General features: G+C 36.6%; 1 protein-coding gene and 1 long non-coding RNA gene across 7 annotated transcripts in view; both read right to left on the bottom strand.

The window, feature by feature from the left end:
- The window catches only part of LOC108740766, a 26,898-nt gene extending 14,620 nt beyond the window's left edge, over positions 1-12,278 (bottom strand). Inside the window, exon 1 of the long non-coding RNA XR_003231711.1 lies at positions 12,102-12,278. This is a non-coding gene — a long non-coding RNA (uncharacterized LOC108740766). The remainder of the gene's footprint in view (positions 1-12,101) is intronic.
- An 833-nt stretch (positions 12,279-13,111) lies between these two features.
- On the bottom strand, positions 13,112-16,793 carry LOC108740771 (serine/threonine-protein phosphatase 4 catalytic subunit). Of its 6 annotated transcripts, none has more exons than XM_018475233.1 (6): positions 16,776-16,793; positions 15,225-15,392; positions 15,011-15,163; positions 14,651-14,951; positions 14,161-14,350; positions 13,112-13,502 (listed from the first exon to the last, which is right to left on the bottom strand). In XM_018475233.1, exons 2-6 carry the CDS (start codon positions 15,372-15,374, stop codon positions 13,373-13,375), a joined length of 924 nt encoding a protein of 307 aa, XP_018330735.1. In that variant the 5' UTR covers positions 15,375-15,392; positions 16,776-16,793; the 3' UTR covers positions 13,112-13,372. The 6 variants fall into 6 exon arrangements, with proteins under 6 accessions (XP_018330735.1, XP_018330733.1, XP_018330736.1 ...); XM_018475231.2 differs by lacking the exon at positions 16,776-16,793 and adding an exon at positions 15,821-16,219; XM_018475234.2 differs by lacking the exon at positions 16,776-16,793 and adding an exon at positions 15,821-16,218 and having other exon boundaries at positions 15,225-15,386.
- Between the last annotated feature and the right edge of the window lie 237 nt (positions 16,794-17,030).

Genomic DNA, 17,030 nt, shown 5'->3' with positions numbered 1-17,030 from the left:
ATGTTTCGTCCCGAAACATTTTTACTTTCCGTTTCGCAGGATCATGCCGGAATCTGCAATTCTCGCCTTCACGACATCCACTCCGGGAATAGAAGTAACAGTCCACGGTCTTCTCATGATTGGTCCGATTCGGGTTATTACTGCAAACCAAAATGTCTATTCCAGTACGGCGGAACAGGACTTCGATCATGTTCCGTACGATTCTCCAATCTAGGTTGACTAGTTCACAACCAAGCTTCGGAATCGCCAGCTACTGTAGGTTATTCACCAAAAGATATCTGCGGAGTTCTATTACTGCGTCCCAAAGGTCTCTATAAGTGGGGTTATCAGAGCATCTTTCTTTAGTTACCAGGTAATAGATATTGCGTCGTCCGTCAGGCAAGCACAACAGTGTTTTTCCCTTCTGTACTTGGTCTTCAAGATGTTCCAAACCGCCAAATCTGCGTTTGGACTCGGACGCGATACCACGGCTCATTCTGAGATCCTTTGAAACGCAATGGGCCAGAGAATATTCCTGGGATATAGCAAAGAGGTCTCGTCGGATTTCTTGCGTCTCTCCAAATCTCCTGTTAACATGGGGGCCTTGCTTCATGAACTCTTCGAATGTGGGTTCGGAAGGAATAGTTCTTAATAATTTGGCCCGCGCCTCCTCTTCATTTGCACCGGCGAATGGAGCCAAGCGATTAAAATGGACTACCTTCGGCTTCCCATTTAGAGTTTTCTTAATTCGGTAGATCACGTCGTTAATCCTCTTCACTATCTCATAGGGTCCTTCCCAGTTCTGTTGGAACTTAGGTGATAGTCCACGGCGACGACGAGGATTATACAACCAAACAAGACCTCCAGTTTGGTAACCACCTGCTGTAGCCTTGATGTCGTAATTTTCTTTAATCCTGTCACTAGCAATCTGCGCATGCAGACGAACCGACTCGTGGATATCGTTAAGTTTTCTTCGGAGGTTGGTAACATAATCTTCTCCAGCCAAGTCATCTCCTGGTTTACAGCCGAATTTGAGGTCACAAGGTAGTCGTAACTCCCTGCCAAAAAGGACACTGGCAGGTGTTTGGCCAGTCGTTTCGTGGACATATGAACGGTATGCCATTAAGAATAAAGGCAAATAGCGCTCCTAGTCCCTTTCGTGGTTAGACACTACCTTGGAGAGATATTTAATCAAGGTCCGGTTCATTCGTTCAACCATGCCGTCCGATTGTGGATGGAGTGGTTCGAGTTTTCTTTATTCCTAGGAGCTCACATATGCCACGGAATATAGCCGATTCGAAATTCCTCCCTTGGTCTGAGTGCAACTCCAAGGGCATCCCAAAACGACTGATCAACTCTTTCACCAGTTCCTCAACTATGGTTTCCGACTCCTGGTTCGGAAGGGCATAGGCTTCAACCCACTTGGTAAGATAGTCCATAACGACCACAATGTACTTGTTCCCTTTCTCGGACTCTGGGAATGGACCCGCCACATCGATTGCGATTCGTTCGAAGGGGCCATCGACATTGTATTGACCCATTGGCGCCCTTGGCCTATTCTGTGGTCCATTACTCGCGGCACAGGTACCTTACATTAAAAAATTAAAAGGAATACTCACCCCTAATTACCACAAATAATTTTATATGAGCGGACACGTGTTTCGTCCACTTCACACGTGGGCACTATCAACGCGAGACTTCCTTACAGTTCACCAATAAAATCGCTCTCGAACTTTCCCAAGCGTCTTATTCACTCCAAAATGGCCACCAGATGACCCATCATGAAGATACTGCAACACCTCTCTAACCGTAGTTTCTTTCGGCTATTGATAAGGTCTTGCTAAAATAGCCGATTACCTTCTCTTGGCCATCTTGTAACTGCGAAAGAACGGCTGCCATTCCCACATTGCTGGCGCCGGTGTCCAAAATGAACATTCCATTGGGCCGAGGATATATCAGTAAGGGGGCTGTGATTAAAGCCTGTTTCAAAGTGTCAAATGCCGTTTGACAATCCGAATCCCAATGAAATTTGCGGTCACTTTCAATTAAACATGTCAAAGGTTTGGCGATATTGGCGAATCCATAAACATAGCGACGACAATAAGTGCACAATCCCAAGAAGCTTCTTATGTCGTGGATATTTTCAGGCACTGGCCATTCGTTCATGGCCTTTATTTTCTCTGGATCCACGGCCACGCCCTTCGCTGATATAACATGTCCCAAGTAAGAAACTTCATCGCGGAAAAGGTGGCACTTTTTCGGGCTGAGTTTCAAATTGGCCTCGCATAACCGCTGGAATACCGCTTGCAAATTCTGTAGGTGTTCATTAAAGGTGCTTACAATCACTATGATGTCATCCAGGTATACCAAGCAGGTCTTTCCAATTTGATCACTCATGATTTTCTCCATCATCCTTTCGAACGTCGCCGGGACATTGCATAAACCAAAAGGCATAATTGTAAACTGCCAAAGGCCCGTACCGATCGAGAATGCGGTGTTTTCCTTATCGGCAGCATCTAAAGCAAGCTGCCAGTGTCCGCTCTTTAAGTCGAGTGTGGAAAACATTTTCGAGCCAGAAAGCATATCCAAGGTGTCAGCAATCCATGGTAGTGGATAACTATCTTTCTTAGTTACTTTGTTGAGCTGTCGGTAATCCACACAAAAACGGGTTGTTCCTTTTTCTTTACCAATACTACCGGTGATGTCCATGGACTTGAGGATGGCTCAATTATGCCGGTCTCCTGCATTTCGTGGATTATTCGCTCTGCTTCTTCCTTTTTGGCCAGGGGTAATCGTCTAGGTCTTTGACGAATAGCCTGCGCATTACAGGTATTGATCTTGTGTTTTACGATATTGGTCCTTCCCCTACCATTCTTGTCAGTCTCAAAGACGTCGGCATTCTGACAAAGTAGATGTTGCACTTTGCATTTCTGCTCACTGGTTAGATTTCTACAATGTCTGTCCATCACTCCACTTATTTCAACAGGTACTTTTTCAGAATTTACCTTTCGGGTTACAGCCTCCTGTCTATCTTTGATGAAATAGAATTTTTCGCCATTTAGTCTCAGAAGGCGTCTTCTTCATTTCATGTCAAAATCGTATTTTTGTAAAACGTCCAGCCCAAGAATTACGTCATCTTCAATATCTGCCACAAGCACTCGATGGTCAAAGACAGTCTTACCGATTTCAAGTGAGACGTTAGCTTAGCCATGAACAACCGCTTTTTCTCCAGTAGCAGTACGCAGAACCCACTTAGTTGACACGACCTGGTTAGAACCCTCAATTACGCCGGGTTTTACTATGCTCCTAGTGGCCCCAGTGTCCAAGAGAAACACGCATCTTCGGCCATTTATTTTTCCACCTAGGAGTAGACTGTCATTCTGGTGCTTCAAGGTCTTCGTAAATGCGATAAATTCGGGGTCCTTTTGTCCGTGGGTCAACGTTTGCTCCGTTACGTCGACCCTATCTAGTTTTCCTGCTGTTGACGTCGAGTACTTGAGGAAAGAGTACTTTTCCTACACTGCCTCCTCGTGTGACCTAGTTCGCCACAATTCCAACATCTTAGCCTTCGTGTTTCTTTATTGAACTTGGAGATGATTCGAATCCGTTTCCTCACGCAGTAGCCGAACCCTTCCCTGTCTGCATTAGGCCCGTTTAACAGTTTCGTACTCCAATGCACGAGACAACGCATCAGCTAGCGTCTTAGGTCGGTTAAGGCGTATTCGTTGTTGGGTGTCACTGTCCCGAAGTCCATCAGTAAATGCCTCCACTGCCAATCTTTCCATCAATTCTTCTGGAGTATTAGGATAGGCCAGTCGGAACAGTCTCGCAATATCGGCCTCGAAATCTTGTAGGGATTCCGTTGGTTTCTGCTGACGGGTTTTCAGTTGGATGTGACATACCGCTGTTAAATGAGCCTCGCCGTACCGCAACTCCAACCGTTTTACCAACTGTTCATAATCCGCCAACTCTTCCGGGGAATGGGTGTTCAAAATGTCACATGCATCTCCACGAAGCGCAACGGTCAACGCAGTGGCTTTTTCATCAGGCGCCCAGTTATTCGCCTTAGCAGCCGCCTCGAATTGCTTGTGGTATGTGGCCCATGAGGACTTTCCATCAAACTTTGATGGTTTTACTCGTGTTCTCGACTCTATACCGCTTCCTTGGCTGATTTGGCTGGCTTCGTTGAGTGTACTAGACGCACCAACATCCCCTTCGATTGGCATTGTCTTTCCATTAAAAATCAATTCCAGCACTTTTATCTTCTCTTCTGTTTTTTGAATGTTCTTATTAAGTTTTTCTTCCCATTCACGTTTCAAACTTTTACAATTTTCTTCCAATTTATTTTCCAAACTTTTACTGTTTTCCTCCAATTCACGTTTCAGACTTTTACTATATTCTTCCAATTTATTTTCCAAACTTACTATTTTCTTCTAATTTATTTTCCAAACTTTTACTGTTTTCTTCCAATTCACGTTTCAAACTTTTACTATTTTCTTCCAATTTTTCTTTCAATTTATTTTCCAAAGTTTTCGCCATTCAATTTATTTCTTCCACTTTCGGTAATCGTCTTTTCCTTTAAATACTCTTTTGTTTACTTTCGGGAACCTTCTGGAAACATTTTTTATTTTTTCTGTTTAACTGCTTCCCCAGAACGCAGGTACNGTCTTTGAGACTGACAAGAATGGTAGGGGAAGGACCAATATCGTAAAACACAAGATCAATACCGGAAATGCGCAGCCTATTCGTCAAAGACCTATACGATTACTCCTGGCCAAAAAGGAAGAAGCAGAGCGAATAATCCACGAAATGCAGGAGACCGGCATAATTGAGCCATCCTCAAGTCCATGGACATCACCGGTAGTATTGGTAAAGAAAAAGGAACAACCCCTTTTGTGTGAATTACCGACAGCTCAACAAAGTAACTAAGAAAGATAGTTATCCACTACCATGGATTGCTGACACCTTGGATATGCTTTCTGGCTCGAAAATGTTTTCCACACTCGACTTAAAGAGCGGACACTGGCAGCTTGCTTTAGATGCTGCCGATAAGGAAAAGACCGCATTCTCGATCGGTATGGGCCTTTGGCAGTTTACAATTATGCCTTTTGGTTTATGCAATGTCCCGGCGACGTTCGAAAGGATGATGGAGAAAATCTTGAGTGATCAAATTGGAAAGACCTGCTTGGTATACCTGGATGACATCATAGTGATTGTAAGCACCTTTAATGAACACCTACAGAATTTGCAAGCGGTATTCCAGCGGTTATGCGAGGCCAATTTGAAACTCAGCCCGAAAAAGTGCCACCTTTTCCGCGAGGAAGTTTCTTACTTCGGACATGTTATATCAGCGAAGGGCGTGGCCTTGGATCCAGAGAAAATAAAGGCCGTGAACGAACGGCCAGTACCTGAAAATGTCCACGACATAAGAAGCTTCTTGGGATTGTGCACTTATTGTCGTCGCTATGTTTATGGATTCGCCAATATCGCCAAACCTTTGACATGTTTAACCGAAAGTGACCGCAAATTTCATTGGGATTCGGATTGTCAAACGGCATTTGACACTTTGAAACAGGCTTTAATCACAGCCCCCTTACTGATATATCCTCGGCCCAATGGAATGTTCATTTTGGACACCGACGCCAGCAATGTGGGAATGGCAGCCGTTCTTTCGCAGTTACAAGATGGCCAAGAGAAGGTAATCGGCTATTTTAGCAAGACCTTATCAATAGCCGAAAGAAACTACGGTTACAGAGGTAGTTAGAGAGGTAGTTAGTATCTTCATGATGGGTCATCTGGTGGCCATTTTGGATAAATGGGAAACGTTGGTTTCTGCTGACGGGTTTTCAGTTGGATGTGACCTACCGCTGTTAAATGAGCCTCGCCGTACCGCAACTCCAACCGTTTTACCAACTGTTCATAATCCGCCAACTCTTCCGGGGAATGGGTGTTCAAAATGTCACATGCATCTCCACGAAGCGCAACGGTCAACGCAGTGGCTTTTTCATCAGGCGCCCAGTTATTCGCCTTAGCAGCCGCCTCGAATTGCTTGTGGTATGTGGCCCATGAGGACTTTCCATCAAACTTTGATGGTTTTACTCGTGTTCTCGACTCTATACCGCTTCCTTGGCTGATTTGGCTGGCTTCGTTGAGTGTACTAGACGCACCAACATCCCCTTCGATTGGCATTGTCTTTCCATTAAAAATCAATTCCAGCACTTTTATCTTCTCTTCTGTTTTTTGAATGTTCTTATTAAGTTTTTCTTCCCATTCACGTTTCAAACTTTTACAATTTTCTTCCAATTTATTTTCCAAACTTTTACTGTTTTCCTCCAATTCACGTTTCAGACTTTTACTATATTCTTCCAATTTATTTTCCAAACTTACTATTTTCTTCTAATTTATTTTCCAAACTTTTACTGTTTTCTTCCAATTCACGTTTCAAACTTTTACTATTTTCTTCCAATTTTTCTTTCAATTTATTTTCCAAAGTTTTCGCCATTCAATTTATTTCTTCCACTTTCGGTAATCGTCTTTTCCTTTAAATACTCTTTTGTTTACTTTCGGGAACCTTCTGGAAACATTTTTTATTTTTTCTGTTTAACTGCTTCCCCAGAACGCAGGTACGACACACACCTTTACAAAACGGCGCACATAGTCGGCAAATCGATAAGCCGTTCACGCACACGTGTGCCCGATAGNAGAACTTAAAAACACTATTAAATTATTACTAAACTTAGGTAATTATTCTATTTATTTACACTACTGTTACTATTCACTGTTCTATTTATTTCACTTCTATCACTGTCAATTTATCTCTTGATTCACTTCTGCAACGGTCAATTTATTTCTACTCTCCTTCGGCGATCGTCTCTTCCTTTTTATACTCCCTTGCCTCCTTTCGGGAACGTTCTCCAGCCGTCCAGAGAAGTCTCGTTTTCTTTAAACGGTGCTTTCCCAGATCTTTTCTTGCACATTCCTATTAAAATATTCATCACATATGTGATCATAAATGCAGGGATTTGCTTCAATCATTGAAACAAACTAATTGTGAAATTTGGATCATCTTTTTAATGAAGTACATATCATATGCCACGTCACTTCGGTGGACGCTTAGCTTAACAGATAAAATCAGATTCATTAGGACGGATCACGCAATTCCTTGGTGGATCCTAAATACAGATTTCCCACCAGTACAACAGAATTTACTCAAGACGGAGTACGCAATGTCCTGGTAAATCTTTAATACTCATCAACGCTGATAGTAGTAGAAAAGCTACAATGAAAATATCCGACCCCACCACCAGTGCTAAGGAAGAGGGAGATGTCTACTTATCTGCTAACACATTTTCCAACCTTCTTTAAGACTAAACAACAACAATCACCATCAGCAGCAATCACAACTACCACAATAGCAGCCAAACAACAAGAAATTGACCACACGACAAAAAGGCAAAAAAATTCGGAAATCCCAACTACCAACAAATTCTCTGAACTTCAAACTGCAGAAATCAAAACGAACGACTCTGAATCTTCTCCACAATCAATAGCAAAACCCAAACAAAAGAAAAAACCAGCTGCACTTCCCTAAACTAGAAAAAAATATCCACTACCGTACGGGATAAAAAACTGGAACATAGGTAAAACTCATCAAATCATAAAGTTATAATTTCATCAAAGTGAAACTCGTATTCAAAGACAGAAAATTACATAAAACCCTCGAAAATTAAAAAATCGAGTTTCACATTTCGACATAAGAAGTGAAAAACCACTGAAAATAGTGCTTAGACGCTTTATCTAAGAGCTAACTGAAGAAGAAATCGCCAACTCCACTCAAAAGCCACTCAACCCAAAAAATACCAAGAATGAACAGCAAAAATACCACCCCGTTAGCCCTCAGAAATAGAAAGACAGTAAAAATAACTGTACGATATTAAAAAATGCTGCCATCGCTTTCAACTCTTGCAACGCGAATTACAAGTACAAATGTGATGACCTATGTCAAAACTTAAAACCCACCCCTCCCAAATGCACAATCTGCAAAGATGAACATCTCCTTCCTGGAAATACCCGAACAATCCCAACAACACAAAAGACTAAAGAAAAAACACCAACGTCCAACGCATGGACAAAGCCACCAAAAATCATCTCTACAATCACGCCAGCCAAGAAAGAACTGAAGAACAAACAAATTTCTCAAATAACATGCAAAAAATTATAGACCACTTCAATGACTAAGCACAAGGAAATCACAATAGCCTTCTGGAAGTAAAAAAGAAGAGGATGACAGAAGAAAATGGTGAAAAACATTTCGGTACAAGAGGAAGAATGAGAACTGCAGTTGCAAAAATAAGGAAAAATATTTTTGGGAATTTGTAAAAAAAGTTTGAAATAATACGTCTAAGTGAAACGTGTTGGTTAAAATGTAAAGACGTTAACTAGTAAGAGAACAATCTAGGTGACAAATGTAAATGGAACTTTAATTTAAAACCTGGGAGCAAACTATGTGCAATAATGGATGATAAAATATGACAAGAAACTCATGTGAAGGGTATATGGATACGAAAGAAGTGGCTTGGAAAGTGTAAATGGGAAATAGAAAGGGGGGACTATACTTTTGTAGAATGAGAAAAATTAGTAATTGACTGTGGCATATAGTTAATATAGGGGCATGGACAGATATAGAAAAATTTGAATTTATAGACATGAGAAGATCAGACCATTTGCCAATAGGGATTGAATGGAAGGGTGAAGTTTATGAAGATAAAAGTGTTTGCGAGAATAAAATAGTTAAGTGGTCAGAAAATGCCATTAAAAAGGCAGAAAGAGCATGGTAGAAAGGTGAAACAAATTAAAATAATTAAGGTTGGTATGGTAAAAGGAAGAATGAGGGATGGGAGAGATAATGAGAGATGGTGAATCATAGTGTTTGAAGAACTTAATATAAATGGAGTTTGGGAGGAGAAAGAAATAATGTGAAAACGAGGAGTTTAGGGGAAAGAGATGGGAATACAGGAAACATTAAAAAAAAGAAGGAAAACTACAGTGAGGAGATGATAACAAAAATTAAGATTTTTTTAATTGGAATAGAAAAAAAAAGTAATTTGACATAAGTACTAAGTGACGAAGAGTGTTATAATCATCCTAGGGGGTTTTTAGGAGGAAGGAAGATGTTGATTGAAAATGAATATGTGATAAATAAAGGAAGAGAAGAAGAGAGAAAGGTAACATGTATAGAATTAGATGAAGTTATGAAGAGAAGGAGTTCTTTTCAAAAAAGGCATGTGGCAATATGTAACTCCAGAAACATGGATATATTATGAGAAACTTATAGATGTGGAAATGCGGACAATAGTACCAGTTTATAAAAGCGATGGAAGAGAAAATGGTAAAAATTATTATGGGTATGGGAATATTCATAATAGATATAATGTGTAAGATATATACGGGTATAATCAACTATAGGTTGGAAAGAAGGTTGTAGGAAATAATATTTTAAGGGAAAACCAATTTGGTTATAAGAAGGGCAGGGAAACAACAGATCCTGTTTTTTGTTAAAGAAAATAATTTCAAACAAATTTAAATACAATAATCCAGTCAACCAACGGTTTAGGGTCCGAATTCGTTCAAGAAATTCCGATTGACCTCAAATAGTAGGGATAGCACTATATTGCCAATGTACGCCTTTGTCCTAAAGGTGAATAACAACCCTTCTCGACGGTGGAAATTTTTAAATAAAAATAACCCCAGGAATCGATAGAAGGATGAATTTGAAGTAAAAAATGTTGTTCGGTCCTTGTTAATTGTATATAATCATTGTGTATAGTCATTGTATATATTTTTGTAATATTTAGAAGACGTGCTGTAAGTTAAGTTTTATATTTATATTAGTTTACGATAGTTGTTAGTTTGTACAAATTTTTATTATCACTTTGAAAAGATTTATTCATAGGCACGCCTGGGAATCTCTTTGAACTGGACATCAACAAACAGGGATGGTTCGCAAATGTACAATTACCTACTTTCACAAACTTTTGCAATCACCCGCTGTGTCGGCATCTTCTAATTCAAATTCAATATTTTTCAGAACCGAATGGGCGTTACCATCTCTGTTTGTCGAAGGGCGTACCTACCCCTCTATATGTATATATTAATTGTACCAATTCATNTAGGATTTTTACATTTTTTTCTGAAGGGGTATTTTTGACCCTTCTCCCCTCCGACCCGTAACAAAATAGAGAGGGCATATCAGAAATACATAGCTACACTTAAAAAGATATACAAGAGATTTTATTTAATTATAAATGCAATTTAAAATAATATGGAACTATTTTTGCTTGTTTTTTTGGTCATTGGGAGTGGTTTGTGAGGGTTCATCAATTTTATATTTAAATGTAGAGTTTTACTATATTTCTCAAGAGGGGTAGTTTTCCTTCCAGAAAATTAAAAGCGCACATAAGGTTTATATAACTTTTGATAATAAGGTATAATAAGCTTATAAACCAATTTTCAGCCAAATCGGTTTTTCTTGAACTGACTCGGAGGTTTGGGCATTTTTTTTAAGTTGGTTCACTGGACTACAAGAATTTTTATTGTCTTTGTAGGTATGATTAAGTTGGCAGAGGGGAATTGTTATATGTGTATATTAAGGGTGAGTAAAATAGAAGAGAGATTAGTAGGAAGAATAATGGAGTTGTACCTACAGGGAAACATCAGCAGTTGTAAGAATAACAGGTAAGTTGATAAGAAAATTCTACATGAAAAGGACTTTAAACAAAGATATAAATTGAATACACAACTATTTAATATATATATATTTAAGCGATCCCTGGAGAAAGAGATGAGTAAAGTAAGAGAGGCAGAGATAGTGGTAGGAAGAGAGAAAATTTGAACAATGAATTATGCAGATAACATTGCTTTTGAGGGATTTCGAAAAATACTTGAGGCGGAAGGGACTAAAACTGAATACAAGTAAGACGAAATCTACGCAATTTAGGGAAGTAAGAAGTAGAAAGGAAAGAAAAAAGGAATTAATACGATAAAAAGGGTGAAAAAATATAGATATATTTAGGTTACATACTGGGAAAGAATAACAGTGATAAAATGCATACAATCTAAATATAACATATGTAAAGGGTGTTTTAAATTTAGACAAAAATACAGAGGATTATCTTGCTAGGAGAGAAAGAAAATGCGGAAAGTTGAATATGGAAGTTAGAACAAGGTTAGCAAAATACGAGAAGTTAGAACATTTAGGGGAAGGGAATATAAGAAAGGAAAAAAGTGGGTACAACAAAGAAAGAGATGAAGCTGAAGGATCAATTATATAAGAATAGAATGGGAGCGTCAATAGAAGAAATGGTAAAAGTAGTGAAGGCGAAATAGTGAGAGCAAGAGATTATATGGGGCATAATTTGAGAAATATGGATGAAAGGTTGAGATATGTAAAATGTATAAAGGCCTTGCTAAGGAAACAGCAGGAATTTGTAAAGGAGATGAAACATCAACGTATTAGTAAGCATTGGATGAAGGAAGAAAAAAATGTTTCAAGGCATGTACTTCGCTACTAACAATTGGGACTAGAAATAGACAACCGTTTAAAAGAAATATTAAAAAAAAGAAAGGGTTTGAAGTTAAGAGGTGAAGTTATGCTTAGGATTAATTATTTAGTTATTATGTTAATGTTATTAATTAATAAAGAATGTAAGTGTATTTCTAACATTAAGATTAGTTAAAATATTCTACAATATTCGTTTCCATTCAGTTTAGAACCGTGCAATTTCAATATAGTGGAAACTAATACAGCGTTGAGTCCTATGCACATTAAAACCAAAAAATTTTGCAAAGACCTACTTACAAGGAAATTATAAACAAAAAGGTTTAAAATCTGGTATCAATTATAAACAAGCAATTCATTGATTTAAAATATAAGTATATCTACTGTAATACCCTTCCCTTAATGTAAGTTAATCATTGTTTTTTTTCAATAAAAGGCAAAATTTCGATAGCGTAATATACCGACAGGTTTATAACACATCATTTTACAACAACTTTATTGACCATGTATACATACAGTTTAATATGCCAATGTAAATAACAATCGTGATTTTTAAAAAGCTTACCTTTCATCTTTTTGTTGAGGAGGGCAGCAACAAAATTTTACATCCACTCCATTTTCTACACACACGGTACACAAACGCATATGGTTATTACCTATGACTACCCGAACCTATTATCTATGACCCGAAATGTTCTCCTTTTTTCTGGTTTTGGTTTTTTTGGTACGTTCTGATACCTTTAGCTCGGCAAATTTCGTTCTTCATCGATTCACCCGAAAATGACATATGAAGTACAGCTTTTGATTGGCTGTTTTTCAAATTGACTGTGGGTGGTTTCAGTGTTTTAATTTTAATAAAAGTTACTTTTAGTTATGCAACCAATTTTACCTTTACGTGAATGCTGATGTATAGAATTCAGGAGCTATTTCTTGCCTTTGATAATTGTTAATCGTAAGAAGGGAAAATAAACAATTAAATAAAAAAACCTTCATGAAAATCATACTATTATAGATAAAACGCAAGGTAGGTAAAATTATGGCACAATTACAAGTTTTAAATTTTTTTTTACCTGTGAAACTGAACAAAATAAAAGTTTAAGGACCCATGCTTTTTGTTTGGGTGTTCTCTAGTTTGTGAATAAAAGTCAAATAGAATTAGCTAAAAAAATAGCTTTATTGTGTGTGTGCTTAAAGGGGAACTTAATAAAAACGCAGAAGAAATTACTTTACAGTTTCTCGTCATACTATCTACAAAAATTTAAATTTTTACAGAAAGAAAGAAAATAAAGTTCAGTCTTAGTTCTGACAATATGACAGGGATGTTTCGTGTAAAATGAATGAGACTCAAGTAGTAAGGGGTTGAGAATTTCTAGTTATATAACTCCCACAATATAAACTAATGTTTTTATAATTAATGAAGTTTGTCTATGTTTACTTAACGTCCCCTATTGAAATGACTGCAATAAAACATAAATAAAATTACTTACAAAATTTTTATTGTACTTTTATAAATTGCAAATATGAATCGAACAGTTAAAAAAGTGTTCTACGCTAGACATACGGAAAAAACACGAATTATTTACTAAAACGATGAAATTTACTGGGTACTTTACAAATATAATTTTTATATTAACATCTAATCTTACAGTCTATGGGCATAAATTATAAAAAAAAATATTAACTACAGTAATTACAGGCAGTCCGTTATGTTTTTATTTGTTAATTATTTTATGACCTATAAATAAGCTCTGATGTTTCAATCGAAAACTACTAAGGTAGTATTTAATAGCCGACGATCGAAACGACGTTGACCTGAGAAAATTGGGAGGGACAACTTTACAGGAAGTAATCAGCTTGGGGCTTTTTCGACGGTATTCCTCGAGTCTCTTGAGGGGCAGCTTCGAATATTGTAAAGTCCCGTTGAAGATGTTCATTCAGTTCTAATATTGCTGCTACGTTTCCACACCTTACAAAAGAAAAGCAAATAATTAACCAGTTGCCTATAGTACTACTTCCTAAATAATTTTTTATGAATAAAAGCACATTTTAAACATACAGCAAGGCTTCTTCTGCAATCTCCACTAAACCATAGTGTGCATTTTTTATTAAAAATACGTTGCAGTTTCTGAGTAATTTCTGTAATTCTACAGGTAATTTTAGTTGGTAAAAGGGCTCTACCTTAACACGGCTGTAAATTATTAAAAGAGTTTGAAATGGTTCATCTAAATAGGGACATCAGTCTGCTTGATGATCTTACTTCAGTGAACCATGATCAATACATTTTTAATGTCAAATATGTAATCATTTTCATATTAGTCTTAGTATAGTTTCTATTCAGTCTTAATTTTGTTTATATTAGTTACATCTTAGTTTATTTTGCGCAAAACTATGTACAGACATCTTGTATGTCTCTATAGGAGGCGAAGTTTAAATAAATAAATAATTATTGTGGAATCAATTGATGTTACAGCTTAGAATGTAAGCATTGGAAATATTTTCATTAATCATTACTCTCTTTCTTACTAAAGGTAAACAGGAAATACCTGCATTGCTTACTCTAAGAAAATATTACTTATTACAAAAAGTTACATACTATTTAAAAATTAGCGTAAACTGACATTTACCTATAACAGTAATTAGGTGCTGACCATACTGTTAGAACAGTCTCATTAAAGTGCCATTTGTAGCCTTCCATAACCAGTTGGTGGGCACGACAGATCATATCGATGTCATTAGCTGCATTAAATTGAGCAACTACATCTGATCCAAATAGATAACCAGCGCCCCTTGGGGAAACCCCCCAACCTTGGGTATCTATGAGAAATTTAACCTTTTAGTAAATTAATTAATTATATAATTTGAAGTTTAATTTTTTAAATTTACATATAACTAGTATTATAATTTAGCATTAAGGTATCCTGGCTGCACAGTTATATTGCATTCCTTCAGATTCAATCTACTCTGTATTGTTACTATGATAATGTATGTATTAAAAATAAATCATATACTAATAAAATAATATGTGAGATTAAGGATTCTGTGATTTGGCATGAGTGATATGATGTTGTATTGTCATGTAATTTGCAACATGAAAATAAATAAATAAATATTAACCTTCTGGGTCACTCCACAATAAATCGCACATGGGTCCATCGTGAGGAACTTCTTGTTTACGATCAATGGTTCTAATTTGATCTAACGTTTGAATAGATGGTGAAAGACCACCATGAACACAAAATATTTTTCCATCAATAATTGCAGAAAGGGACAAGTAATCAAATATTTCAGTACAGTATCTCCAAACAGTTATTGACCCATATTTTCTTAAACATTCATCATAGAAACCATATACTTGAGTAATTTGTCTAGATTCATGATTGCCTCGAATTAAAGTTATACGATCTGGATATCGAACCTATTTACAATATGTGTACAATTAGTGAATAAGAATTAATTGCTTATGCAAGGACTTACTTTTAATGCAAGTAGTAGAAGAAACGTCTCAACACTATAAAATCCACGATCAACAAAATCCCCCATAAATAAATAATTGGTTTCAGGTACATCTCCTCCGACTTTGAATAACTCCTTTAGATCGTAAAATTGGCCATGAATGTCTCCACAAACCTTGAAATCAATTCATAATGTAAGTAAAAAGGTAAAATTGTAGTCAAATAACCACTATTACCGTTACTGGTGAATCCACCCTTTGCACATTACTTTCTTCTACTAAAATTTCTCTTGCCTTTGCACAAAGGGCTTTAACTTCTGCTTCTTTAATAATTTCGCATCTTTTTAACTGTTCTATTTGGCGATCTAAGTCACTTGTATCTGACATCCTGAATTAAATCTACAACTAATAATATATGACAAGTCCTTAAAAATGCATAAAAACATCTAAAATATGTTAATAATTCCAATTTAAATATCATAATTGCAATATTTAGCTTGTTAGTTGATTACAAATTTAGGTTAGGATTACCTAGACTGTAAGAATCGTGGTAAAAATACTGCAGGTTATAGATATCGGAAAGCTGTAAATTTTGTTATAACTAAATACCTGTAAATCTCTTCTTTTTGAATTGCACAATCGATTTATTACTTATTATTTTGTAATAATCCGTTAAAATTATTTACCACTGTTTAATTGTAACACTAGCATCACAAAAATTGTGTAAATTAGTACCCTATTATTGTAGACAACATTGACTACAATCTTTCTCTTTTAATATATCATATGATGAATCACGTATGTCGTAGCTGAAGCTGCCTTGCGACACTTACTCACTGTTTGGGACTGGTCACATTTCCTTCGTTTTGTTTGTGTTTCCACAGAAATTTAAAAGACCCAAACGACGCTATACTCGATACTGACATTTAATATCACAATGAAAACTAGTTTTCGGAAATCTGCATTGCTCTAATATTAATGTGCATCTTTTTTATACTATAAAAATAAACGCATGCGCCCGTCTTGATTATCAAATGGTTCTAGCATGGCCGGTCTTGCAGAGAGTTAAAGGGCTGTTCTGAGTGTTTTAGTTTTTTTTGGGACGTGTTTTGATCGTTTTTTAATCCGTCGAAGTAGTTTTGTGCGGTGTGAATAATCTTAGCGATGGGTAACATACACACGGTTGGACCTAACGAGGCTTTGATTGTTTCAGGTAAAATATTTTTTATTATTTACTTACATACATATATTAATACAAGTTGTGGTTGTTCCTGGAAAGAGAATATTATAGTAATAGGTACTACATCTATGTATTTAATAATTATTATTTTAAATCGACTAAATGTTTTATGTGCAATTATTTAATAAAAAAATGTACCGCCAAATTTTGGGCAATTGGTACAAACAAAAAAAAAACTACTATGCTACTAACATCGAATGTACCTACACATGAGTTGCATTGCCTACTGATTACTGTTTATTCTTGTTTTCATAATACAAATTTTAAAACGATGTAGTCATTACAACAGGAGCATATACTACTGCGCGGCTATTAATTTTCATTAATTAAAATCGTTTAATAATACTTTTATATACATATGTATCTCTAGAGCGTCACAAATAACATAAAATATAAATATGCACCTAGGTACTTGCACGAAGGAATATTATTGAAATGTCACGTGTTATTCATGCATATCTGAAATATTCTATCTATTTTAGTGCAGTTAACGAATTTGATTAATAAATGTTAGGATTTATCACCGAGGAATTATGCGATGTACCTACTTTTTATAATTTGTCCTTGGATTTTAACAAATACCCGCACTGTCTATAAGATGCAACAAATGTTTGCAGTGTTTTGCATCACCTACGTTAACCACGCGTTTAATTTATTTCTGTAGTTGATCAAAGTATATTTGATCCAATCAAAGTTGCCTCACTCGAACCTCTTAAATGCAACCAATTATACTCGAGTTAGAGAAAATTTGAGTTAAGGAAAATTTTTGATTTACCGTAATTTTTTTTTTAATATATGTATTT

The sequence above is a fragment of the Agrilus planipennis genome, unplaced genomic scaffold, assembly GCF_000699045.2.
Source record: "Agrilus planipennis isolate EAB-ADULT unplaced genomic scaffold, Apla_2.0 scaffold294, whole genome shotgun sequence".
In the NCBI taxonomy this organism is placed as follows: Eukaryota; Metazoa; Arthropoda; class Insecta; order Coleoptera; family Buprestidae; genus Agrilus; species Agrilus planipennis.
The sequence above is the reverse complement of the archived record's forward strand: the minus strand, read 5'-3'. Positions and strand labels throughout refer to the sequence as shown.

What these genes read in the sequence shown, in the direction of transcription:
- LOC108740771 (XM_018475233.1), bottom strand. Translation starts at nt 15,374, where the DNA reads ATGTCAGATACAAGTGACTTAGATCGCCAAATAGAACAGTTAAAAAGA. An exon ending in ATTGTGGAGTGACCCAGAAG is followed by an intron (nt 14,351 to 14,650) that starts GTTAATATTTAT and finishes AATTTCTCATAG; the next exon opens with ATACCCAAGGTTGGGGGGTT. An exon ending in GCACCTAATTACTGTTATAG is followed by an intron (nt 13,503 to 14,160) that starts GTAAATGTCAGT and finishes TTCTTTTGTAAG; the next exon opens with GTGTGGAAACGTAGCAGCAA.